We start from the raw sequence: 26,441 nt of genomic DNA on the forward strand, positions 1-26,441 counted from the left end.
TCCTTTCCCTGAAATTTTATTGAGGCAGAAATTCAAGATTTACCTAAATTTGCGATTCTTGTAGTATGGTATTTTAAAAAGGTTATTTGGAAGTAATGAGTAGGCATTGTAGATATGTAGGCAACTTCAGACAAAAGTTTTGCAATTTTTGATGCTGAAGCTGCAAAAAAGAGTAGGTCTAAAAGGACTTAAGAGGGAGAAAGGAGCTTCAGAAAAGTCCATGAAGAGCAATCATCTTTAGAAAAGTCAGGTTTAAATCCTGCAATAAAGGCGGTGGAAGAAGAAAGCGAAAATGACATTGCTCTCCTTATTGCTTATGGTGGGACTGAAGTCTCCTATGCAGAAGACTTGGGTATTTAACTGCAGCCAGATTCAGGATAAGAAAACTCTAGAAGCATCTTGGGACACGAAAAAGAAGGTTATTTTTCCTTTTTTTTTCTGTAAACACCAATAAGTCATTGCCTGGTACCTTGTCTATCAAGGCTTTAGGTCTCAAGGCAAGTTCTCTGAGGAAGAAAGAATAAATGGTCCCATCTCAGGCACTGGGCTCAGAGCTGGGTTTCAGGGGACGTTTCAAAAAGGCTTTTGAGATAGGTTCACTTTGGCATGTGCCACAGGAACCACTCGTCGTCTCATTAATTTTAATCACATGGTTTTCTGTGTGTGCTTGGGAATAATGTAAACTACGAAAATAAATACTAACAAAAGTTGAACAAGGAGGAGAAGTAATCAAAGTATCTATTTGGTTCTATCCAGAAATTGCAGCAGGTACTATTGCATTCAAAATCTGTTCTACTACTCAAGAAGATACAGACTGAAAGATAAAAAGCCCCAAAGCCCTGTTATACATTTTGGTAACGATTACCGTGTAATGGAGACCCAACAAAAATCAGGGGATTTATCGCGACACTATTATGTGTTGGTAGTACTTCGTTTTCACAGAGGAGAACGATGGTGAGACTAAGTAGTAACTCTTGTATGACTTTACGGATGTTGGTTGCTTCATGCCAGATGAGCCTAATGAGCATCAGGTTTCTTTTAAATTACATTTCATTAAAACGCGTTTTTCTTCTTCTAAAGAAAAGTGATACGTGATCACTAAGTAAGATTCGCTGTTAATTTTGAAATAAAGATCGATTTGGAAATCATCAGCAACCTTTTACTTGCAGAAGATCCCACTAGATGCACACGGGCTGTGTGTGCATTGCCAGGGGAAACCTCCTCTGGCAGGAGAGCACGTCCACCCTACTCGGAGTTATCCTCTCAGGAGTGGACCAACAGTGTCCACATGGCCGGCATGTGGCCCGGGTTTTCTCTGAGTCCCAAGTGGTTCTCCTAATTTGCCTTTTTTTTAGGCTTTTCAATTTAAAGTGCCCAAAGTAACATCATTTGAAAGGACAGGCGATATTTCCTGCTGTGTTATAGTTCTGGAAATCATTAACTGCGCCGATACTAACATTGGTATAATACCTATTGGCAAATGCTGTGTGCTTATTTCAGATATGATGAGATAGCTTTCAGGTAGGATGACATAGCTAACATGATGCTCCAGTTTTTCCCAAATTAGTGGTTCTGCATTAATTTCAGTACCTTTTCCAATTCTCACACTCTGTTTATACAAGTCCTTCCATTCTGGGTAGTTCTTTAGCAATTGACATAAAAAGTACATTTTGTAATGCTAAGGATTTTGCTGCATATTCTTCCTATATTGCCTGTCGTTGCTCTGTGGAACTCGGTTTAACTTTTGTGACTGAGGTATGGTTGAACAAAGGCCACTTACTAAAAGCTGCTGGTAGATTTTTTAAATAGAAAAGAAAATCTCTAGAGGATGTGAAAGCAATGTAGAACTCCCACGGGCTTTATTGGAGACAGGAGTTCACCTTCAATGTTTTCATAAATAAAGTTACTCTCAGCCTTTTAAATTATCTAAAATGTTATGCCACATAGGTTTGAATTTACCTATTTCTAAGGGTTCTTTCATTAAACACAAAAATGAAAACCCTTGAACCTGGGCTAAATATAATCCTGTAGCATACCCAGTGTGTCACAATAAGAAATAATTAAGTACCGAAGGAAGAGGATGGTTGTCACAGAGTCTGTAGTGGCACATCTGGCAGCAAATTAGCAATTCAAATTGTATCCACTGTGGGAAAAACCCACAATGTGGAAATAGTTCCCATTTTTCAATTCTATTATTTTCTATTATGTCTGTTAAATTCCACAGGGAGCAATTTGAAAGCAAGCTGATGCAAAACGGGAATGACTCACGGTCAGGCTTTTGTTGCTTCACACATTTCAGATGTATAACATTTTGAGCCTGATCCTGCAATACTCTGTCACATATGTGGGGTTTGGGGTTTGTTTTTTTGTCTTTTGCCTCTTTGCCTCTTAGTACCTGAGGCCCAATCTTTGGGACAGCCTGTGTGTAGACAGACTGGCCGTTGACGACGAGAGATGCTGCCAGCCACAGCTCAGAATTGGGCTCATGGGGAAGTTTTGTCTCTCACGTAAGCCATTGTTATTAGTTTTCTGAAGTGGAAAAGTGGCAGATAACTGAACATATTGAATGTGTTCATAAAAGCAGCCTTTCAGGGGCATTTGGCTTTTTTTTGTTGTTTTTTTTTTTAGAAAACCTAGGTATTTTGCAGTTAGTAGCTCATAGGAAAAAAGGCTCAGCAGACCTGTTTACCATTTGATTGGGATATAGGCGAAGGCTAGCCATGTGTTCATAAAAGTGTCTTTAGGTGTGGGTGAGAGGAAGGGGAAGGCTGTCTTTGGAAGGTGGTAGGGTACTTCTGCATATCTTGAAGTATTGCATGGGTTTGAAAGGTTTCAAGAGAAGGCAGAGTCAAAGCTCCAGTCCATAAAGGCGTTCATTTAAAATATTTTTCTCTCTACAAAGAAAGATTTTCTATAAAGAGCATGAAACAGCAATAGCTTCTTAGACAAAGAGTATAGAATAATAAGTATTGGTTGGTTTAGGAAAATGAAATACCACAGATATTAATGAAACCGTAGTGTTTAGACTTACAAAGCCCCTCCGAGCTCCTAGAAAGTGCGAGCACAATAGAAGAGTTTTCTGGTTGCACCGAGACAAGCAGTGCTGCGTAGTAAATGCCGAGATGTACGGAGCGACGGCACCCAGGGGAAACCTTTGGCTGGGAAGCAAGATTTTTTTTCCTTGCCATGCTGCAGGCGGTTCGTCACCACCGTGTGAGGCAAATCGTGCCCGGTGGGAGGCTGAGCAGTGTACCCATGTCAGAGATGATTCCCTGCGGCTTCAGCAGAACCCCCTGCACCAAAATTCCAGTCCGGAACGAAACCCACGTCGTTCCTGGAGGGCAGCTCAGTTGGTGGTTTGATGGTGAGGTGGCGGTGAAACTGCTTGCCGTTTCATGGGTGACAGGGAGAGAAAGCGCTTAATTTCAAGGACCCTGGGAATGGAGCGAAAGCGTCTTCCTCGCACCGCAGGGGCAGAAAACCAGGGCAATGCCCCGAGCAGAGACCGTCCCGCAGGCTGCAAGCGGTGGCTGTGCAGAAAGTCTCGGGCAGCTCTGGGGTCCCCCATTAACCCCCTGCCAGCACCAGCCGGGGGTCCTGCCGTCGTTTATGCAAGGTGGGACTGAATCTTCCTTGCCAGCTGTTGAAAGGAGGCTGTCGTTGGTTGTGCTTTGTTTTGTTTTTTCTGCTCTGCTGCTGTACGGTCCGCGGGTGTTTCCCAGCCTGGAAAGTTCTTCCTCCAGTGAGGATGCAACAGGGATGCCCACGCGTGAAGATACCCATGAGCAGAACTGCCTGTGGAACCTGAACTGAGTATAGGTACATGATAATCTTGTTAGCACCTTACCTGAATTAAAATAGCATGTATGCAGTTTATTGAAGTCAGGTGTCTCGGTACATTTACAGTGCTTACCTCATACAAGTTCCCATGAAGTGTATTGGATCCATTACATACATGTGGAAAACTCCCTGCAAAAGCAAGGTAACTAAATGTGACAGGTGAGAGCTGCCTCACCAAATTCCACCTGTTGCAATAAATACAGTTGCCTGAAGACTTTGAAAAAGTTGCTTTTGAATGTTAAAAATATAATCAGATATTGCAGTCCTTTCCCACCATCCATTACCTCCCAATCACCCTGTTAGTGATACGACATGAATCAAACATTGAAATATTTAATACTCAGACGAGACATTTTAGAAGCAGTAAGCAGTATCAGCATCCCAGAACAAAAAGAAAGAAAAAACGAAAGAGATGTGGTGAGTTAATGTCAGTCTTTCTCTGAAAATTTATCACCCAAATTATTTTCCTCTAAGGTGCAAGGTTGTGAGATGTCTTTCACTTACTATTGTCATTTTTTCTTTCTGTGGGCATTTTTAGCTCGACCTACTTTATGCTTATTACAGTCGGCGCAGTTGATTTATGGGCAGAGGCTCCATTCACAGATGGGTGTGGGTAGACCTGAGGTATTTTGGTGTACATCTATGGGATTGTTACTGTGCATTTCACAGATGACAAACATACAGCGAACTGATCATTCTCTGAAGATCTGAGTTCAAGTAAGAAGAAAAAAAAAACACCTGAAAGATTCTAATACGGTGATGCTGTTCCCCAGTGCTTCTCACATCTCAGGTCCAGCACCCTCTTTTCTGCTGTCGTTAAGGCAGTGAAATCGCCTCGCTACCAGGTGTCAGCAAAAAATACCATGATCTTTCTTTCTTTGGGGTCTCCTTTGGTGTCGGAGGAGTGACCTCATGGCGGGCTGCGTCGGCGCAGGACCCGGGGCACAAAAAGCCCCTGACCCGTGGGTGCCCGCTCGCCTCGCCGTGTCCCGCTGGGGTCCTGGGCACCGTGTCTGCCGGGGCAGAGGGTCGGGGGCTACACCTGGTCGTGGGGTCGCGTTCACGGGGGTTATTGCCTGAAAAGTTCACTTTGGCTAGCTTTTGCGCATGTTTGGCTGAAGTGCGTCTCCCCAGCAGGGTGATATGAGGGCTGCTGGCTTCGTGCGCCTGTAGCTCTCCATGCTGCCGTTATTACTTGGGCAAGTTGGGTGTGCAGAAAAGTACAGATCGCAGTTCTGTAATTAATATCCTTTGTAAGCCAGTCTACCGTCATTCATCTGCTAACCTGCAGAGCTTGAAAATTTAGGTCAAATATATCCGTGGAATAAAATTCATGGTTTAAGAATTTTAAAATGAGAAGAATAGATTCATTGTTTTGAGAATTTAAAAAAAAACAGTAATCAGTACTAGTGTTTCTATAATGCAAAATTGTAATTGTAATTGCAGTTGGTGAGTTTAATGTGTATATCGGCCCTTCTCTGTTTACTCCCTGCCATCCACAAATCACATTCCTCTGGGGAGGAGGTTTTTAAAATAGCACTTAGGTACCCATTCAGACTTGTCTAAAAATACCATATTTTCCACTTCCTCATGTAATAAATAGTACAGTGTTTACATCAGTTCTGATTTATCACTAAATTGTTAGTGTGTGTCTTAAAGGAAATAAGAACTAGAGCAAAGCCTATACAATTTAGCAGCTTATCAGTCACAGGTGAAAGGGCAAGTGAGGATTGTTCACGTGATACAATAACTAACAAAAACATTCAAATGTTGTCATCATTACTTTCACAGACTCACTTCTCTTGTTCCCACAGCTGTCTCCTGTTGTTTCCTTTCAGATTTTAAGGTCTTCAGGTAGTGTATCTGGAAGGAATCTACCTCATTATTGGCGCTACTGCAATCAATAATATCATTCCAAAATACATGATTTTGAAGTCTACCTGTATTGGCTGAACTTTTAAGATCATTGCTACAAAGCGATATCTATTAGTATAATCATGTTATTTACAACAGTTCTACTGTGCAAATATCCAGTATGAGATTTATAAACATTAAGGAGAAGAAGGTGATTTTTGGCTGTAGGATTTTGATACTAATGTTAGTTAGTATCATCAGTTAATTGCAACAAGCCTTCATTTTGGATATTTGCTATTGTTTGTTTCTTTCCAGAGGTGGATTGAAGGAGTTGGACTCTGAAGGTAACAGGAAACATCCTGCCCATAATTTTCAGGTAGAAATCCAAAGAGCAGACCTTCTGGTCTTAAAAATATTCCATATCGGCAAGTAGCATTCTCTCATTTTGTGGCAGAGAAATAGAAAAACAACTCCAAACACGTAGCAAAACATTTGAAAATGATCTGTTTGGGGGGAAAACCTGTTACTGCTTCCAGGTGCCTGAAAACTGAGGGAGAAAAATGTAAGTTTTACTGTTCTTCCACTGCTGCTCTGTGATCTTTTTAGCTAATAGAGAGTTCTTAGAAAAACTGGGATAAGGAACTGCAACAGTTGGTCAGTAATTGTAAACCTTCTAAATATGTTAGCTACCACTCCTCACAGAAAAGAAAAGAAGAAAAAAAACCCAGTATCTTCTGAGATAATGAGAAAGATGCTTTGCCTGATGAAGTGTTAAGTGGCCGGTGATCAAACTTGTTCATGTTTTTTGGATTTAATTTCATTTCTGTAAAATTTTGCCTTTCTCATCGGTGCGAGTGAAGGAAGATCTTAACAAAGCTTCATGGTTTTTTTACTACACTGCAGCTTTTCTGCACAGACCTTAGTCACCTTAATTCCTATCGAATTAAAAATAAAAGCCAGTAGAAACTGTCAGCTTCACAGCCTATCTCCAAATCAAGGCACTTTGAAAGAGTGATGAAAATTTTAGTAGAAGTGATGGGGAAACCAGAAATTACTTATAAAATCCATTATACATTCTCTGAAAAGATTTTAAATCTCTCTAAGCTTGCTGGAGTTTTTGTCCTTAAGCAAGTATTTAGGCCAGCGATATCTGATGCAGGAAGACGCATACTGATTGAGGTTTCTCATGCCACAAATAATTTGATACGAATGAATGAAGATATATGGAAAGTAAAATGCCATTAAATCTAGGTGTAAAAGCTATTCTTGCACATGAAATTAAAAAAGAGAAGGAAATCATAAGTTATCACTCTTCCAACAGAGGCAAGACCTTGATTTTTCCTCCCTGTGCTTTCTAATTTCCATGTGAGTAGGATAAACTAGCACACAGTCTTTTTAAGGCGGGGGGGGGGGATGGCATGGGATGGGACCCCCGACTCCAAAATAGAAAAGATCATAACCTGAAAGAGTCTTTGAAATCATTAAGGTATACATCTCCTTCATTTTACTGCTCCTGTATGAGTCATTGCCTTTGTGTACCAATGCAATTTCATCTGACCTGTATGGCTTTCCTGAGACATAGGAGGGGTTTTTGGCTCTCATTTGGTAGAGTTGGGCACAGTCTGGTGGGCTTTTGTAGCAAGTGGAAAGTTCTCGGTGAAATAAAGGGCTCAGAGAAGAACAGTTTCTGGATTGTTTGACTGAAACTGTTCTATAAAGTGGATATATTGTATTAATGAGTTAGCAGTTTTTTACAATGGCTGGTCATGTCTAGTAATTCAAGACATTTGAATATAAATGTGAAATTGCTCCTCCCTCTTTTTTCCAGATATTTAGTTCTATCTTCTTTACTTCAAATTAACGGTATATTAATGTTCAATCCCTCCTTATGTTTCTTCATTATTTAGATGAATGGGGTGTATTCATTAGAAGATGAGATTCTTAGATCCAAAGACAGAGGCAGAAGATGCCTTCCTGCCTTTATTGTATGGAGCTAGACACTCAGCTCAGATAAACAGGGTGGTCACAGGCTCCGTAAAAGAGGAAAGACTACACCGATGGCAGGTAGAGCCTCACTCAGCTCTTGCTACCAGGTAATGACATACAGTACGACCGTGTGCTGCATTTGCTTATTAAACTCAAGTTGCAGTACTGTAGTTGACTTGAGACAGATAAGATGGTGATGCTACTGTCTCTCACTTGGACATTCTAAGTATGATTTTCACCTTTGCTGAACTGCTTGCTCATACACTGATACCTGTTACAGCTACAGTGGATGATGAGTCTGTATTTAGCCAGTAGAGATAACAAAAGAGAGAAATTTAAAATGGGAATGCACACTTTAAAAAAAAAGCTGCTTTAGAACCACAGTCTTGGGGATTTTTAAAAAGTTCAATCTACAAAAAACAGTGAGCTACCAGAGGAAAAAAGGTCCCTCCGAACAGATTGATTCCATGTCACAGTGTGTGTTTTCTCAAACAAAAAACCAGGCTGAGCCTCTTGCACATTAACATCGTTGTGGACGAGCCCATTCCCTAAATACAGCACTAAATTAATGTGAGGCTACTCAATAGGACTTGCAAGCCAGCAGCAGCAGTGTTCTTGATTTAGCCAAGTGCTAGTCTTTGATCTTTCAGAAATATAATTTGGCCTTTTGTTAAAACACATGTACTTTTCACAGGGTGATGCTAAACCTTTGGGAAGGAACCATTCTTTAATGGAAAGTCAGAGGCACGCTGGATTTTCTGTCCAGTGGCTGTAGGCAGCCTATCAGTTACTTTATTCCTAAAATAGACAGAACCATAGTTTGATGGGTTTTATAGTAGGAGGTAGTTCTTGCTCTCTAACCAGCCATGAACATAACAGAGTCATCAGTGTAGGTCACAGGAGCGCAGCCCTCTTTGCCCTTGACCAAAGTATATTTACATAAAAACTGGAAAAGTCCTACTAAAACATAATCCACATGTTCTGCTGTAATTTAAAATGTGATCATAGTCATCTGTGTTTCTAACAGTTATAAAAGATGAAAAACTTGGACATAAAATTTATACTCTTTAGTATTAGCAATGCTAGCTCAATATGCATTACTTGAAAATTGCATACTTTGTTTGAAGGTAGTGTTTTTACCCAAAACTGAAAATCTCCAGTGTTCAGGGGCTGTGAATTTATCAAGGCTGTGTTTAAAAAATTACAGTTATTAGTGCCTCCTCTCTCTTTCTTCGTGAAGACCCACTTTTCAGTGCAATCTGTGGAGCACCAGTAATAAGCAGCGCATAGGTAGGAGTGAAAGAGTTCTTACAAAGTCATGAACTGTGGCACTTTCTTCCAAGTTTCACAAGCCTGAATCCAAGGTGTAATACAAAAATCCAGTTTTTGGCCTCCAGCATGGTCTTCTGTGATATTCCACAGTAGCTGCATTGCATGGAGCTGGGGGATTACAGGATTGTAACCCTTTAGGAACACTAGAGTTGACACTAATCCCTGCATAGCAAAATCCACTCTAGGTCTCTGAGTGAAAAACAGACACCTCCCATCGATTCACCACAGATGCACCTATTGCTCAAAAAGTTTGTTTTCTAAGGAAAAGCAGGAGGCCTGTTTCATATTTATGCACAAAGAAATCTTTTGCCTTGTTAGAGCTGGGGAAAAAACAGGAAGGGGCATAACTGAGGTGAAAACCAGTCTAGGTAAAACCAGATGCATATCCTAGATAAAGGAAGCTCTTTCCTTGTGGAAAGCATAATGATAAGGGCTTTCAAGAACCTTTTTGCTCTTACAGCTTCTGTAGCTCAAAGGGGGAGGAAATAGGCTGGTACTTTTGTGTGTGGTATTATGCAGCATTGTGTGTAGCGTGCAGGCAGTCCCCCATCTCTGGTGTCCCAAGAAGGGTAAGCGGCTGCTCTTCTTGGTGACCATAGGGCCTCTGCAAGGAAGAGCTTTCACCCTGATGGGTTTTTTTGTTCATCAAGTTGATTTCCTTTTGAGGAAAGAGACTTTTTTTTTTTTTTTTTCCAGTGGCAGATGAGCCACTGATGGACAGACCTCTTCCTGGGCTCACTCTTTAAAAGGTTTGGGTCTAGTGCGATTCCCCAACCGAGACGCTCAGAGAAACACAAGCAAAACAAATGTACAGAAGTTGGAGGAAAGGAACTGAAACTTCTTGGGAAGGTCTTTTCCTACTGTCACTGCAGGAGCTGATTGCCACAAGAGGTGCTTGCAAGCTCAGTACTGGCCGTGTCTCTTCGGAGACCTCCGCAGTGAAAATGCAGCAGGGCCTTTACAATGCTCTTTATAGAAGAGGCAGATTAGATACAATGATAGATTATGATGGAGTAGAAGGTTGTACATTTATCTTTTAGCCAGTGTCAAATTGAAATTTATTGCTTACAAAGATTTTGTAAGTCATTACTTTTGGAGGGGTCTCCTGAAAAAAACCTATGCATTCAAACGCTCTCCCTGGCCTCTTGCAACAGATCTAAGCTATGGTCAGTCTGTGTCTGACAACATAACAGAAAGGAGAATATATCTATTAAGCACATAGAGAAGGGTTGAATCATATGCCTTAAAGCCAAAAGGAGTACTTTTTGACAGAGTTATGTCAGTGCGCAAAATGCATTTCACATGGCTTCTGAATGCACTACAAAATATGTTTTTAAAATGCTGCAAACTCTCCCTTTTATCTTAAATGTCTGTGAATATATGTATGTATTTAGAGACCAGGAGAGAAGTTAACGGTAGTGTCTCTCAAGCCCAGGACTTGGAGTTCAGCTCTAAACTGGTTTCCAAATGTTCCTAAAGGTCTTGCGTGGTGAGAGTGTGCTGGATCCAAGTCACATCAGGTTTGGGTTATGCTGTTATATGATCCACCTTTGACTATCATTTTGTTTAGCTCTTAGGGGTTTTCCCTTCTGAAAAAAACAACAAGCCCAAAATGCTTCAATGATATAATTGATGGGAAGACTATTACTGTAACATTGGAATTTGAAGTGATCCGGCAATTGAGGGATTCTCCAAAATGTTTTCCATATAATTGTTTCCACAAAAGGTACAGTTTGAGCCTTGTTACAAACTCTTTCTTTCAGTGGTTCTCAAACCCATCGCAGCTTTGTACAGCAATTGGCTGGAGCAGCAGGAGCTCCCAGCCTCATGTACTCACAGGAGGAAGCAGTCAGCGCTTCGCTGTTTTAAATCTATTGCTAGCTGGAAACACCTGTTCCAAGCAAAGTGTAACAATATGCTGTTCACATAAGGCTCCGGAAATACCTTATCCTTGTTCACAGGATGGTTTACAACCCTTGGAAGCCTTGCTGAACATTGCATAGCAAGCCAGTGAAAAACAAAGAAATGAAATTAAAATGAGCTCACCGTTTGCTGGGGCAGGATCCTGATGTTGGTAGGAGTCTGTCATGTTGCCTCCCCCAGTCCTCTTAAGTGCAGACATGGGATTTGTGGTAGAAATGCCTTCAGGGTTTACATCAGGCTCCCCCCATTAAAGTTCAGTACATCATTTACATTGTTTTCTGAAGTCAGACCTCTCACTTCTTTCTTATAAATATCTCTTCCCTTACTTTTAAGCCAGAGTGACCTGCATCTAGCACAGATATCAAAAAACAGGCATAGCAAAGAGGGATCTATAAACTTGGCTGCCATGTATCATGTGTTATTACTGTCAACACTATCAAAACTTAGCACTAACATTTGACAGTATTAACACTGATTAGTATGTGCTATACAAACAGGAAAGCTAGGATTAGTAAGGCTGCATTATTTGTCAGGGATCATCACTATTTAGTAGTTGTACCTAACATGACAGTCTAATAAACTGAAAATGTGAAATTTAACCTGATAAAAATTGTGTTATTTCCCCTACCACCTTCCCACAGTATTTTCTGTCCTTTACAGCCAGGCATCCCATAAACAGAACACAAAACCTTTCCCTGAAGATGGAATCCTGGGCTGATTTGCCATGTTACTGAATCCTGAGATAACTTCCATTTAACGTATGGATAATGATGATAAGCTCAACTAGGTGACCCGTCAGTTCATTTTATGTGTTATTTTTATAAAACGATATTTCCTTAAAGTTTCCTTACATATTCCTGTTCTAAAGTTATACCTCATTCACTTCTGTTGTGACCAGAGATCTCACGTACATTGCAAAGCTTAATTTTGGACTGATTGGACTACATCAAATGTCACTTCTGTTTTCAGTTGTAGGGAAACGATCCCAGTTTCCTCTCTTTCCCTATAAACTTCTTCATTCTGTATATTGCTTTGTTGCACAACAGTCTGCTGTCACTAACAAAGGCACTTCTACCTGATGAAACTTCAGATGAGTGCATTCCTAATAAAGTCTTACCAGCTGTCACTGCAAAATGATACATTATTTTAACGAAATTGATCTTGAGCATGAATGTGTATACCTGCTAACATCCTGAGCACATGTTTTTAAAAATATATACCTATATTCCAATGGAATCGCATTAAATTTCCTAACTCAACTGCCTCAACGTTAAAATATGCCTGTTTGTTAGTTGTAGCTGCTGCTAGCTCTTGTTCACACGTTCAGGTCTTCAGTTCTTTGTTTCAAGCTGAGGTTCAGAGAGGAAAGAACAATAAAAGATTTTTCATGTGACAAGTCCAGTTGCTGCTGTTTTTAGAAGCATCACCTAGCGTCATCTTAACTCATAGCAAAACAGCTGGCAGCGCAGCCCAGGCCTCCTGCAACTCAGTCGATGCAGTGTCCCTCCGCTCGTGTTTTTTTGCAGGGCTGTTTCCACTGCTAGATGTAATTAATCCTGAGTGCCCGCCGCTTCTGGCCTCCTCCTGCAGCGAAAAGGGCGGCCGTGAGGACGCGATACAGCGAGGAAACGGAGCGGCCCTTTTCTCCGGTGGGTGGTTGGGAGAGGAGGTGCCAACGAGCCTTGGCTGTGGGTCAGGCTATACAGTCGAAAAAAGGTCTTTTGTACTTCGGCAGCCCTCCAGCCCTTTGGACACAGCGTGATTTGGGGGGAGGCACATGCGGGGGATGCTGTGGGTGAGAGAGGAGCTGCCTTCTGCGGCCCCTGGAGCATCCCTGGGGGAAGGAGGCGTGATGAAGGGATCCTGAGCCCTTCTGGCTCTTCAGTCGTCCTCTACCCCCAGCTTTGGTTGAGGGAGCCCATCTCTCAGTATTGCCATATGATAAAAAAATCTGTTTCCTATATATCCCACCCACTGGAACGTCTCTGGTTACATGGCGCGTGTTTATTTGCCTTCTGGCCCCTGGCAGTAGCTTCCCGAGGTTTCTGCCAGCTGCTTACATCACTAGTGACGCTGAAACCGATTCGGACAACGTACTTGTTAGTAAATAAGGAAAGTCACACTAATGTTATTAACTTTTCTTGTTGGCTGATTTATTACACAAGTGGCCCTGGTTTTCTTTGTTGTGTAACGCGAGCTTTTGCAGGCAGAATAAAACGCACTTCCCTGGGACTATCTTTAGAGGTGATCACGGAGATTTGGATTAGAATAGATTAAGTAAGGACTTCTGCAGAGATGATACATATACTAAGCTATACCTTTACTTAAAAAGACATGTGGCCTCACTGGTACAAGAGGCGTTTACGAAATAAGAGAAGTCGAACGCATCCCACAAAATATGGGGGGGAGAAGACGGGGGGTTGTCACCTGCGTTCCCACGGACTGGCCCGTGTTTTTAGCTAGCAGAGTGCAATTCCCACTGTGAAACGAATCTGTGAGCGCTCATAACGCTGTGAAGCGAAGGTGGCAATTTTGTGCCTTCAGTATCGAGGCCCTGGAAGGGGCAGTGCTGTTTAAGCTTGCTTTTGGATACAGGATGGTGCTTCAGGCTACTGTGCAGAGGAGGCAAAGAGGTTTTCGCACGCCGCTGCTCCGTCCCTGCTCGAATACTCTCTTGTCCTTGTCTGATCGCTTCCCCCGGCAAAATCAGCATCTCCCCCTTGCTCCCCTCCCAGGCATGCAGGGTTTTGTCCAAGCAATAGTTGGACAAAATTAATCTAAATTTCCAGCTCTTTTTTTGTCGCTTTCCCAATATAAATTTGTATGTGACTAAGCTGTTGCAGCCCTTTCTCTAAAAGGTCAGCCTAAATTATTTTGTGCAGATAACATTAAAGCTTATGTGCTTGATGGATTTCTGTAGCACATAAACACCACTTTTCATGGGACTGATGACCTGAATAATTACCTCATCTCAGTCGCCGTTGATCTAATCAGCTAAACCAATTATAATATAAGCTCAAGCCATTTATGAAAGTTTCTCAGATTGCTTTATGCAGACTGGAAGGTTTTGTGCATTATACACAAACTAGTATATAGCAGACAGTGATGCTCAGCGCTAAATGTTGCTCTTTTTTAGTACAGTGTATATTTAGAATCCCTGTTAACCCAAGTTTCACAGAGTTGCAGAGTTTTTAGTGGAGATCAGAAGTTCCCTCAAATAATTTTGGGAGATTTATTTTGAAATACTTGACATGTTGGTGTTTTGGGGTTTTTTTGCTTTGTATGTGAATTATATTATAGTGAGATATAGTTATATATAGTTCTAATAGTGAGTTACATATAACACAAAATATTAAATGTATGAATTATTATTTTAGTAAATCAACAAGTTTGAACACAGCTTTGTATTCCTTTATGTTTTATTGGTCTTCCATTTCTATTACTCATGATATTGTTTGTGTAATATGCTTTTAACTTAGACATAATTTTCATAGCTGTCCCTGCATGTGATTATGGATTACAATGAATCGTTATCTCATTTAATTCAATTGCATGCAGTTTTAATCATTGCTGTTAAACCAATCTTGCAGAATTGTCATTAATACTTACAGATGCGTGCAAAGCAAACTGGACAGTTGTTTATCACGATGCTTATGAAAAGCAATGGGTAATGTCAATTTAGTCTTTTGCCAGCCCCATTTTTGTCTGGGATAATAGGTGAAAAGCTATAATAAGCTGTTTTCATTCTCAACATCTTGGTGGAAAACAAGTTGCCTGAAGAGATCTTTTTAAAAGCTAAAATAATTGCATGCTGTATGTGATTTGCTTTGCTGTTCAGCTTGAGTTAGTTATTGATCCTCTAGTATTTCTTGTGATCTCTATTATCTGTAACGATCTGGTGTACAAATAGCCTTACATCTGTAATTTTGTCATAACATCTGATTTATAAAATTGTCTCCTGAGATTTCCGTGACCTCACTTAATCAGACGCATTGTTATGTCATTAGCCAACAGAGCTGAGCAAAAAGTTTATTTTTATAGTGGCAGCATTATTCCAGGTTTACATGAAATCAAAGGCACATGAAGAAATATCAGTTTAGAATGAATAAAGAGTTACCCAAGACTATTTTACTCTATTTCAAACATGCAAATTTCAAGTTTATGCTTTTGTAGGGAATTTTAATACGATACTTTTACTCTGATTATAGAAGAGCACTGTGAAACTGACAATTTGTAAACACTGCTTGAGGAAGATGTTGCTACATCTCATTAACTTCAGGTAGTTCCATGCCTGAAATGTCCATTTAAGTACACTGGGATGAAATTAAGAAAATTAGTTATACTTTATTTAGATACTTTATTTAGAATATACAGAAAATAAGTAATTTATCCCAGACTGACTGTTTTGCCATATACTCTAAATAAAGTATTGTTAAACTTGCTCTTCCATTTCAAAACAAAGGGAGATCTTTCAAAACTGTCCTGGTTACATAAAAATAAGATTTGATGTCATATACTATAGAAAAACTGTGGGGAAGCTCTGTGAAATGCCAAATATTCCACAGAGGAAAGACAGATTTCTCAACACCTGTCAGTATTATGGCTTCTACTTGGAAAAAAACCTGTTACTGAGCTGAATTGCAACCCCCTCCCCTTCTTATGCGGAAAAATCTGTAGTAAATGTTAATGTAGTTGATGTGATGGATGACCCATGTTTTCTTGTTTGTCAGGCAGAGTCTGTATGTGATACTCGAAAAATGAAATAGGATCTGTTGCAAAACCCAGAGAAGCCAGCAGCCCCGGTCTCCTGTAATGAAGAAATCCCTTTTCCTACAGTCCAAAGGCATCAGTGCTGTTTGATGTTTAAGGTCTCTTCCACACAGAGATTCAAAGCAGATTTTTTTTGCTTGTTCTGTTTCACTGGGCTGGGGAGAACCAGACGGGGAGCAGCCCTGGCCACGGATGGGGAGAGAGCAGGTCTTAGCTAACACAACAGCCCTTGGAAAGCAGGGATACTGTGCTTGCATGCTGTGATGTACGTACAGTTATTCCTTCTAACAGTTGATTATTATTAGATATTAATGGCAACAGTTTGAGTTGTTACCATGATTTGAAGTAGGTTGTGGTTTAGGACATATGAAGAGAGGGAAAGGGATGTGGTTGAAGGAGAAGGGTTGAAGTCTTAGGGAAAGTGCATGCATTTAAGAATTATCAATCTTCCTTCTAAAGCTTTCACATATAGTAAATATGTCTGAGAACTGATCTTACTGACAAAATTCAGTAAGATTCAATTAAAAAAAAAAAATATTTTTTTTTCCAAATGCACTGAGCCCTTCACCATAGCACTGTGACCCTTCATATGAGGAACAGAATAACTGATGCCTTGGTAGAACACTAATGAGATGAAATGTCCTCTCTTTTCTGAGGATAACCAGATTAATCAGGTTCAGAATATTCTTGCTAAAATTCATTTACACTGCTTTACTTTTATCTTTTAAAAAACCATTACGCGCACAGCTGTATTTTCCTGCAGACTGCTGTGATACTTCAAAAAGCAGTTTGCTGAAGGCAGTTTTGCATCAGTTATATTTATTAATTGAGATTATTGAAAGAGTTTGTAATATATTGTGGCTATGGGTAATAATATTTATTGGTACATGGAGTTAAAGATTCCAGACTAATAACTCATGTTGCGATTGATTGATTGTGCATCCTGGCTAATCTGCTTGTACTAACTTTCAGCAAGCAGAATACAGACAGGGCCAGAAATGGATGCAAATAAAAAAAAAAAAAAGGCAACCTGAAACCACAATTTATCATGGTATCATTGGGAAATAACTGTCGAATCCAGGGGTGTATTGCAATTTTCATTCTAAAGCTGTAGCCTCCTGCACCTCATTTCAATATCTGATGCATTTGGAGGAGTTAGGCAGAGGAAAGCTGTCCCTCGGCAAGTGGCCTGTCTCACCCACCTCCCTAAGAAACACACATAACCGGTGAAGGTAACCAGAGAGCGCTTGCATTGGTTTTACAGCCCTGGACAGTGTTGGGAACCATGTGGCGGTGAAACGGCTTGGTTTTATGTCCTTGTGCGATTGCTCATTTTGCTTTTCAACCAGGGAGCGCTGGGCACACTCCATCAAACACCAGGTTCTCACACATCTTATCTGACCCACTTCAGATTCATACAACTGTCCTTCAGAAATGATTTTCCATGCTTCTGCATCATGTAATCCCTCAGAAAACTCCTGCTCTCCGTTGCATTTCCTTATCCTTAAGCAAGCAGTTTTTAATAGCATCTTTGGAAAACAAACTTCAGAAAATATTGATACCTAAGTAATCCTTCTGCTTTGTAAACTCCGAATGGTGAAGGAGGTTGGCTGATTTTGAAGTCATTTGTGTCTCATATCTGTGGAAATCAGAATGCCAGTGTGTGTTGGTTGCGTTAGATCCCATCTGATGGAGGTACCCACTAAAAATAGGACAGAAGTCCCTAAATACTGTAATGCAAAAGCCTATCGCAAAAAACAGCTAATGTTTGTTTTTTGTTTTACTGTTTTACTGTTTCTCTTTTAAAGAGAGCAAAAAATGAACTTTTTTTTAAGCATCTGGTAAATATTTTTAGAATACAAAAATGTCCCGTGAAAATATCTTTCAGATACTGGGTGAAACAGTTCTTCCATTAGAGATAACTACTTTAAGTTATTCTTAAGGCTTTTTGAAAATACCACTCTCTTCAAAAATGCTATTTTTTTCAGTGAACAATAGGATCCCCCTTCTTATTGTCAAGAATTTTAGGTCTCCAAACTATTGTATACTTAGTTTTCTGCTGTCATTAGTAACTGACATTTTACTGACTGACGGGGTGATGTGTTAAATCTGCAGCATTTTTGGACTTGTAAAGACCTATATCCTGAACATCAGATGAAAAATGGAATTATTAAAGAACTAAAATAGTGCTCAAGTCCTTACCAAGTGGACACTGACACAATTTTTTTTAAAGCTAAGAATGATTACATTGTAGTAAAACTTGGATTAACCTGAACAATCCCACCAGGAGAGTAGGTAGGTTTTAGTCAATATTGTTTCAGGTCATGCATACACACACATATATATATATATATATATATATATGACTTTAAACAGAATACACTGTACAACTTCAATAGAATGGTTTGAAGTATTACAGGTTCTTCTCAAGGAAATGGAGATGCTCTTCATAAAGCAGTGGTGCGTGTTGCTTCATACTGAGGACAAGAGTGAATTGAGAATAAAAGAAATCAGAGTAATAATTTTATCAAAAGTTGTAATTGAGAAATACCCTACATAGGCTGTGAGCATCCCAAAGAGTTGGCATTGCCTCTGTATCTCAGTGAAGCTGTTTGCCACCTAAGCCAAAAGAACTATCTGGAATTACAATGAAACAAGACACTGAAATATTAACTAAGTAGTTATAATGACAATAAATCAGAAGCCACATTTGTCATTTGGCGAACGTCTCTGTCTCAGTAGTGTCCATGGGGAAAAGAAATAAAGAGAATGTTTAGGCAAGAGCCGCGTAGAAAGATGATGGAGAAGTCAGGGCAGGCCATTCAGTTTTCATAACCAGGTTCTCCTTCTTGCTAGCCTTTTGTGGTTATGAACTTGCAGCATGTCTGTGTGAGTGCGTTTTAGGCAGGCAGGGTTAGCAGAGAGGCTGAGATTTGTGTCTCTGCCCTTATCTTTTCCACGGTCAGATGCTGATGCTGCGCTCAAGAAAAGCGAGTCGTGCGTTGTCGGTGAAGAGGGAGCGCAGGGAGCACTGATTTATCTGCACTTGCCCTCCTCTACACCCATCAGCCTCCTGCACAGGAACACTGGGCTGCCCGAGTAATCCTGAAGACCGGAGATAATGGTTTTAATCCTAGTGATCAAGTGAGCAGCCAGGATTAAGTACTGTAGTTCCATTTAATTAATGGCAAGTGTATTTTGCTGTATTTTAGGGAAGCTGTCAGTTTGCCGCTGTGGAGTGAAACGCTGTCTCGGTACCAAGCGGAGTTATAACGTTTACCTCCTGGCTTGGCTTCCTCCTGGAAGTTTTACAGCTTCCAGCTGTCATAAAGCACATTAAACAGGAACTCCAAAAGCAATTTCATTTTATTTATGATTATAAAAAAGGTCTAGTTCTAATGGGAAACCTGAAGTATTTAAAGATAGCAACAGGCAGCATGAACACAACTCCTGCCTACCACTTCCCCTTCAGAGAACAAGTAGTTGTCTTCCAGAGAATTAATATTCAGAGCAGGTCCAGTTCCTCTTACCTGCCAGGTTCATTTTATTATATAATAAAATCTGATTTATTCTCATTTGGATATAGAGTATATAGCCTTATAAGCATAAGCCATTTATAAACAGTTACTTTCCAAGTAGCGTAATATAATACCTACTCTCCTAGGTATTTCTGAGGAATACCAAATATTACTTGCCAAAGGGCAGAGATAAAAAGCGGTGTTTTGGATCTGAACATTGAGCCTGGAGCTAATCCCTAGTTATGCTGATATCTTTTCAGTTCTTCAGTCTGAAAAAAGGATAAATAAAAAAGCAGACTAGTGTGCTCCTCAGTGAACTTTCTGAGTCTGGTAAACCTAACTCTCTCTTTATATTTTACTTACAGAATGGTCTTATTGTTGCCTGTTACCAAGGTTACGTGGATATTGTAATAGCCTTAGCACAATGCCCTCACCTTGATGTGAACTGGCAGGACAACGAAGGGAACACTGCTCTCATTACAGCTGCACAGGCAGGTAAGGCTCTTTGTTTCACCTCTTACATACAGGGTCTTAGGAAGAATGTGTGCTGTGGCTATTATTTTTAGGATTTTTTCAGAGCCCTAAAAGAAATTGGTCTGCGTAAAATAATCCTGGCCAAGCCTGCTCCCAAGTAAGTTTGTCATGATTTTCTTTGAACTAATTAATCTACAGTAATATTTATCCAATGGATTAAGACAGAAAAAGCTATACATTTCTAGTAGATGCCATTAACTATTTTAACTTAAAGAAAATCTTGCCCCGAGTGTGCAGTACTATACTGCTTTGTTCCTTTAAGCTTATTTTCCTGTGTTTGCTCTGGCAAGCAACCAGTGAACATTGTACTCATGTAATGTGCTGTATTAATGCTGGTAGCATCTCTTTTCTCATGCTTGTTGCACCTACCTCAGTGGGTCTGTAGTAATTGCTGACTGTAGGAAAATGTATCATCGTCAAGAAATATCTTAGCTGCTAAGACATCCTTCAACCACTCCATACTTAAAAGCCACATTGATAACAAAGTCATGAGTACAGTAGCTTTCCAAAGAAAGTAGAGAAGGCTCCAAAACTCTAACCTACTTTTATTTATCTCCCCTAATATAAATTTGGACTATAAAAGGTTTAACTCTGACTCCTTCCTGACCTTTATAACTCATGATAATGAGCTCAGAGTTAATCCAGAGGGCTGACATTGACTTGACACTCTCTGCCAGTACTTGCTATTGATCCCCAAAGCAACTGGAAACGCCTGTAGTCAGCAGAAGCTTATAGGAACTCCTAACAACTTGGATGTTTTCCCCCATCTATGATAATCCTGAGCTACAGTGTTGACACCAGTTATTCAATTCATTAGCACAAGATACTGCTGTAGTGTTAATAGAGATTACTGTGAGGTTAACATTGCAACCAGAGGAGCTACAGTGCAATAGATGCTGCTTAATTATTGCTGAATGTTAAGTAATAACACTGAGCAGTGTATTACAAAGAACTGAAAGCAAAGCTTATGTGAGCTTTCTTTTAGTGGAGGATTTATTTGTTGGGTTTTTTTTTAACTTTAGGCCATGAAAATAATAATATTTTTGCAAAATCAATTATTCTGAGAGATAGCTGTTATTTATACCAAAAGTACTGGTTTTCCTGTGGAAAGTCTAATAGCAAATCCACAGTATTTCAGTTAATTGTAAAGTGATATCAGAAGGTGCTGCCATTTTTGTTATGACCCGGTGACCAGGTAGGCCATCACGTATGGCCAGAACCTGAAGAGGAGCTGGATGAGAAAGAGGCTGCGGTCCTGAGGGATCCTTCCTTGTGTTTCAGAGGCTGCGTCCGTAACACGAGGTACACATACTAAGGGAGATGACAGGGAGGCCTCTTTACTTTTGCTAGAGGAGTTTAAAATCCACACTTGCCTATGCCGTTTCATGACTGCCCAGACATAATGCTCAAACTGAGCATCAGCTTGAATTAAATAGAATTATTTTAAAGACCAGCTAGAGTCTCAGAAGATAAGTGAATTCAGTTCCTCATATTGCTTTTGATAATTTCAGATTCTCATCCTTCAAAGAAAGTATCTAAAGCTGAGGTTTTTTGCATGGGCTGACCTGAGAAAGATAGGCTGGAGGGATCAGTGAAAAGCAGTACTAACAAGCTTGTTAGTGTAGAAAAATAATCACAAAGTGCTTTGCTTAGTGTGTTTCAGGTTTGAAATTGGTCTGTTCACTTGCTCTCTCAATATTTCTTACAGATGTGGGATCCTTTCTCAAAGAGAGCTTGCTTTCCAAAACTGTAAATTTGTTGCAGCCTGCAGCAGGTAGTGCCCAGAAACAGGTGGCGATGCTGTAGAAGCAGAAGCAAAATCATTAATCTGCAGTACAAGGACAAAGCAGAAAAAAATGGGAGTTGGATTCAAACAAGAGACTGAAATAACAAGTGGAAGGAAAGGAAGGAAGGAAGGAACAAGAGTGGTTTCAAAAAAAAGGGAGGAAAATTGCATTAAATTTTTTTTCTCAGTTCTGCTGCTGCTGAGGACGTAGCTACATCAGTGGCACTGTATGGTAACTGGCATACACTGGTGTTAAGAGGGAGTCATATTTGCTCACAAAATATAGGTATTTTATGTTACAGAGACCAGCTTGGGACAAGGCTGTAGAGCTGGGAACACAAAATCAGAAGTTACCCCAGTTTCTGTTTATTATGGGAGACACAAGAACACAAACACCTAAAGCATCCAGAGGATAAAAGGTTCTGGGTGTCTTCAGTTCCATCCATCCATCAGAAAGCATTCACCTCCCATAGACCAAACACAGACTTTTTTCAGGTACAATTCGAAACTGTGATGTTATATGACAGAGCATCTTCCTTAATATGCAGCTTATCCTTCTGCCTGTATTACGTAGATTATTAGCTAATATTGTCATCATTATAGGCATTTCCTCTGTGGCAGGAATTAAGTGAATTAAGCTATTACAGACATCTGTGCTGATCTTTAAATATGGCTCACAAGGCGAAGAAGTGTACCCTTAGCATGCCAGTTCTGGTAGCAGATAGATCTGGCTTAGAAACAGCAAGAGCCTGATACGAATTCAGTATCTCCAAACTGGCTGAGGCCAGGCTCATTTATTTTAGAGCCGCATACAGCTTTCATAGCAAACCTGAAATCATGGAAGACTCACCTGGTTTACAATTTAGATACACGCTTCTAGTTCACCCAGATGAAGGAGAACTGCAGCAAACTTTATGGCCTTAAATCAAAAGTGTATGACAGGGTTTGAACAAAAACGTGGCAGCTCTGAGTTTTGCTTTGAATTTAATATCTGTTTGAACTAGAAATTTGAAGCAAACCTCAGAGGAGAGAAGCTCCTGCAGATTAAAACTGAAGTGGTTTTCAGGAATCCGTGAGACACAAAACTTCTGAGAATCACAAACCTCCTCGTTTTCTTTGTTACTTTTTTGCTGGTATTTTTTCTGTCTCATTTGAGGCCGTCTGCAGTCCCCTGGAGAGTTTTGGCTGAGCAAGGTCTTTCAGGATTGACTCTTAGGATCATCCCAGATTTGCAAAATGTCTCTTACTGCAGCTATACTTTTGGCAAAGGGAAGAACATCTTCAGTAATGTAATAACTGCTGAAAAATCTTCCATCTTACTATTTCTCCTTGTTTCAGTTCCTGTCTCTGGTTTCTGTGGTCAAAAAGCAGTATTTCAGCTGTTCCAAAACCTTCATGAAGACGCACACTGTACATCAGTGAAACAGAGCATGTCCTGCAAAACAAGTTGGGCACAAACATTCTCCCAGTAGTTAACTGATACCCTGCTACAATTTGATATTATGCCATGGAGTCAGTGAAGCTGAAGCCTCTATATTGAGTAAGCAGGACCAGGTCACTTGAGCTTGCCCTGAACCCAGTTCCCTTTTGCTTTGTTCAGCTTGTTGCAGTTTGCCGTATCTTTGTATTTCATTTGCATCAGACTGTGCAAGGTACAAGGAGCTCCTTACTTGGTTTTCTCTGACTCTGGCGTTGTTAAGCTGATCTGCGCTATCTCTATATCTGCTCAGGTTTCAGGAGAGTTTCCAGTTATGCAGCAAGGTAGCAGAGTCCAGCAAATTCTCAGAGATAAAGAGTAACACCTAGAAAACATCTTAAATAACTGGTAGAAGTTCTATTAACTTGCTTGCCAAAGTGAATGCTGGACTGTGTTGGTACAAAGCGACTGTTGATGAAATCTGCACCAGATGTGACACTATAGACTTTTAAAATTGTCCTGTATGAATTATAATCTGCTTCAGTAACATTTCTAGGTGAATTTGAATGACATGCATCACCAAATATTCAGCTGGACTGCAGAGTGAGATGAGAGAATATTTTTACAGCTCCTAGTAATTAAATTGTGATTGTTGCAGCTGCCTGACAGACTGCATTATTTTATAAAGCGTCAAGGCATCATAAAATGAATGACAAGTGAAGGGAAAACTGTTTTGAATGAGTCATAATGGCACTAGATATTTGTCTTGTTCTGATAGTCCAATTATAAAGACATGATGTTTTAATTGGTCTTCCAACCATTTAGCCAGAGATGTCTCTAACTACTCAGTACGCCCTTGGTGACACCAGTTATCCTGGCATACAAGGCACACAAATGGCAACAACAGTTGCCTTTAGAAACAGAACTTAAGTCATTAATTTTACTACCAAAACTGAACATCAGCCCCATTTTCCTATCGCTGGAGAGTAGACAAGAGGCTTTACACTATCAGATGTAAAAATAAAAATGTGGGCTTCTACACAAAACACTCCTTTGTCTCGTATCAGGCCTGGCATGGTTCATGTGTATTATTGGCTGGAGTGTAATCACTTTTAGTGTAATCACTTTTTAATGAAGCACCATGATTGTAAGGCTCAAATTTACCAGGGGAGGGAAAAAGCTGAACCTTTGCAGTCAGTTTCCCCCAGTGATGAGCCTTCCTTCCATAAGCTGTAGGAATCCCCTTTGCAGTGCTGCTCACTGAGTCAAGAAACTGAGGCCCTTTGCAACCTCAGAGTGACCATCTCTGGTCTTCAGTTATTGCCTTATCTTAAAGTGGCTTTTCAGAGAGGAGAGCAGCTTGAGAGAAGGTGGGAACCCAGGTTTCCAGTTTCCTATCCCAAGACTCTGGTCACAAGTCAGTGCCACTTAACCCTAAGGGTGATGACTGCAATGAGCAGGAGAAGAGACAAGGAAAAGAGATCTTATTAATTATCGGCATTTTTCCAGTTATCAAGCCTGCAGGAGTAATTTTTGGTTTAACCTTGAGACAGCGCTTTAATTCTGTGACATATTTTCTCTGCTTTTTCATTTCTTCAAAGGGCACATAACCATTACAAACTATTTGTTGAACTATTTTCCTGGGCTTGATATTGAGAAGAGGAATGCGTTCGGATTCACGGCACTGATGAAATCTGCGATGCAGGGCCGAACTGAATGTGTGAAAGCCTTGATGCTGGCAGGTAGGCAAAATGCTTTGCTGCTTATTCATCATCATCTAACTGTAAATACTAGACAGCCACACGCAAACACCAAGAAGAAAATTGGCTCTTGTTTACTCTGAGAGGTGTGGTGCAGCCTCGCCTGGAAATGGGTGCAGCTTTTAAATAAGTCATAGACAAGGCAGTGAAGCCACGTGCTGCAGGTACAGGAGCGCTCAGTTTGCCTGATGCTGGCAGATGCTAGTTCAGAATTTTCCAGTGCCCATTATAAAGTATCACTTAAAATGAAACTTCAATCCCAAGACCTTATGATTTGTCAAATTGACCTTACAGTGTCATGGCTTTCTATTATTATCCCTGGAGATCTGATGGAAGCTTGTTTTTTCTGTTTTGGTCACTAGAAGCTATTTCATAACCTTTCCATCTTTGTAGATAACTCAGTCCTTGTTATTCTACTTCTTGTACAAAAAGTATTGCTATCAAAGTTCACTATGTGGTTTCTGCCTCTGGTATCTGAATAGTCACCGTCTCGTTTTCATGATTCATAAGAAAACGGAATAGTGGGGAAAACAAACCTTTAGCCAGACAGAAAATGGCTTTGTTAGCCTCCATATCGAGTTTACCTACAGAAAGTTGTATCACCCTGTTTGTGCATCAGAGATAGTGAGGATACCAAAGATTATCCATTGGCTAAGAAGGTGTAGAGTTAATATACGCTGCGTTTCTGAATGGCAGTTTATATACCTGTTTTGGTGAGTATTTTGCAGGTCCTCACATTTTCAGCTCAAAAAAGGGGCCACAAAGGAATTGTGGTAAATTGCCTGCATCCATTTTAATATCTGATTATTTTTTAGCACTGTACAGTCTGGTGATATGTAGAGAGGGGGGGAGCTGTTCATTCAGAATGGATTTAGAAGTAGTTTGGGGCTTAAGGGATACTGAGTGACTGCTGACAATACAGTGCTAGTTTGCTGAAGAAGGTGAAAGAAATTGCTATTAAAAGATTTGGTGAACAAATCAATTTCACAAATAAACCAGCAAAATTCTATGTTAAAACATAAGACTGTATGGAAATACAGGGGGAAAACACCCATAATCAGCTGTGGGTCTGCTTGCATAGCTACAAAGCAGGTATGTGTCTTTAGAAAAGAGTTACAGCTGGGAGGTTTTTAAACCCAGTATCTGTTTAGTGGTTTGGATAAGACCTCTATTGACAGGCGCCTACTTACAGCAGTGCAGGAGGTCAGTAAAGGAAAATAACTCACCTTTCTAGCTGCCTAAGCATGGATTTAACACAGTCAGATGGGGAAGAGGTAACTGCAACGTGTGACAGATGGTTGGAGCTGGATTGTCAAAGTGACTGCTCTTTCTGAAATTTTTGTTCCTGGAGGGTGGCCAAGGTCAATCACTACAAGATTAAGGCGCTCTGAGACACTTGGCCATAATGTTGCTCTTTCAAAGTGAGTCTTTGGAACATGTGAATTTGCTATTCGTGAGCGCACAGCGAGTAAGGGGGCAACCCGGTCGCTCATCGGCAGTTTGTCACAGGCTGCTGCGCTGCCAGGACCGCGCTGCTGCCAGCATTCAGCAAGCGAGCCAGCCTGAGCGGGAGCACAGAAATGCCAGTTGTAATTCACGTGTCAAGCCCTGCTGTAATCTCCAGTGTAAACTCAGCGCTGCTTTAGTAAAGTCGTCGGAGTGGCTGTGGATCTGGAGACTGGGCTTTAAATACTGCGTATAAAACAGGTTGGTAACAGCTG

The 26,441-nt window shown here is 40.4% G+C and overlaps 1 protein-coding gene across 1 annotated transcript in view; it reads left to right on the top strand.

Moving 5' to 3' along the window:
- Nucleotides 1-26,441, top strand: part of ANKRD33B (ankyrin repeat domain 33B) — a 41,117-nt gene that overhangs the window by 6,858 nt on the left and 7,818 nt on the right. The window contains exons 2-3 of the mRNA XM_069808852.1: nucleotides 19,589-19,718; nucleotides 24,562-24,702. Coding sequence (XP_069664953.1) covers nucleotides 19,589-19,718; nucleotides 24,562-24,702 — 271 coding nt within the window. The remainder of the gene's footprint in view (nucleotides 1-19,588; nucleotides 19,719-24,561; nucleotides 24,703-26,441) is intronic.

This window comes from Haliaeetus albicilla, chromosome 21, assembly GCF_947461875.1.
Source record: "Haliaeetus albicilla chromosome 21, bHalAlb1.1, whole genome shotgun sequence".
In the NCBI taxonomy this organism is placed as follows: Eukaryota; Metazoa; Chordata; class Aves; order Accipitriformes; family Accipitridae; genus Haliaeetus; species Haliaeetus albicilla.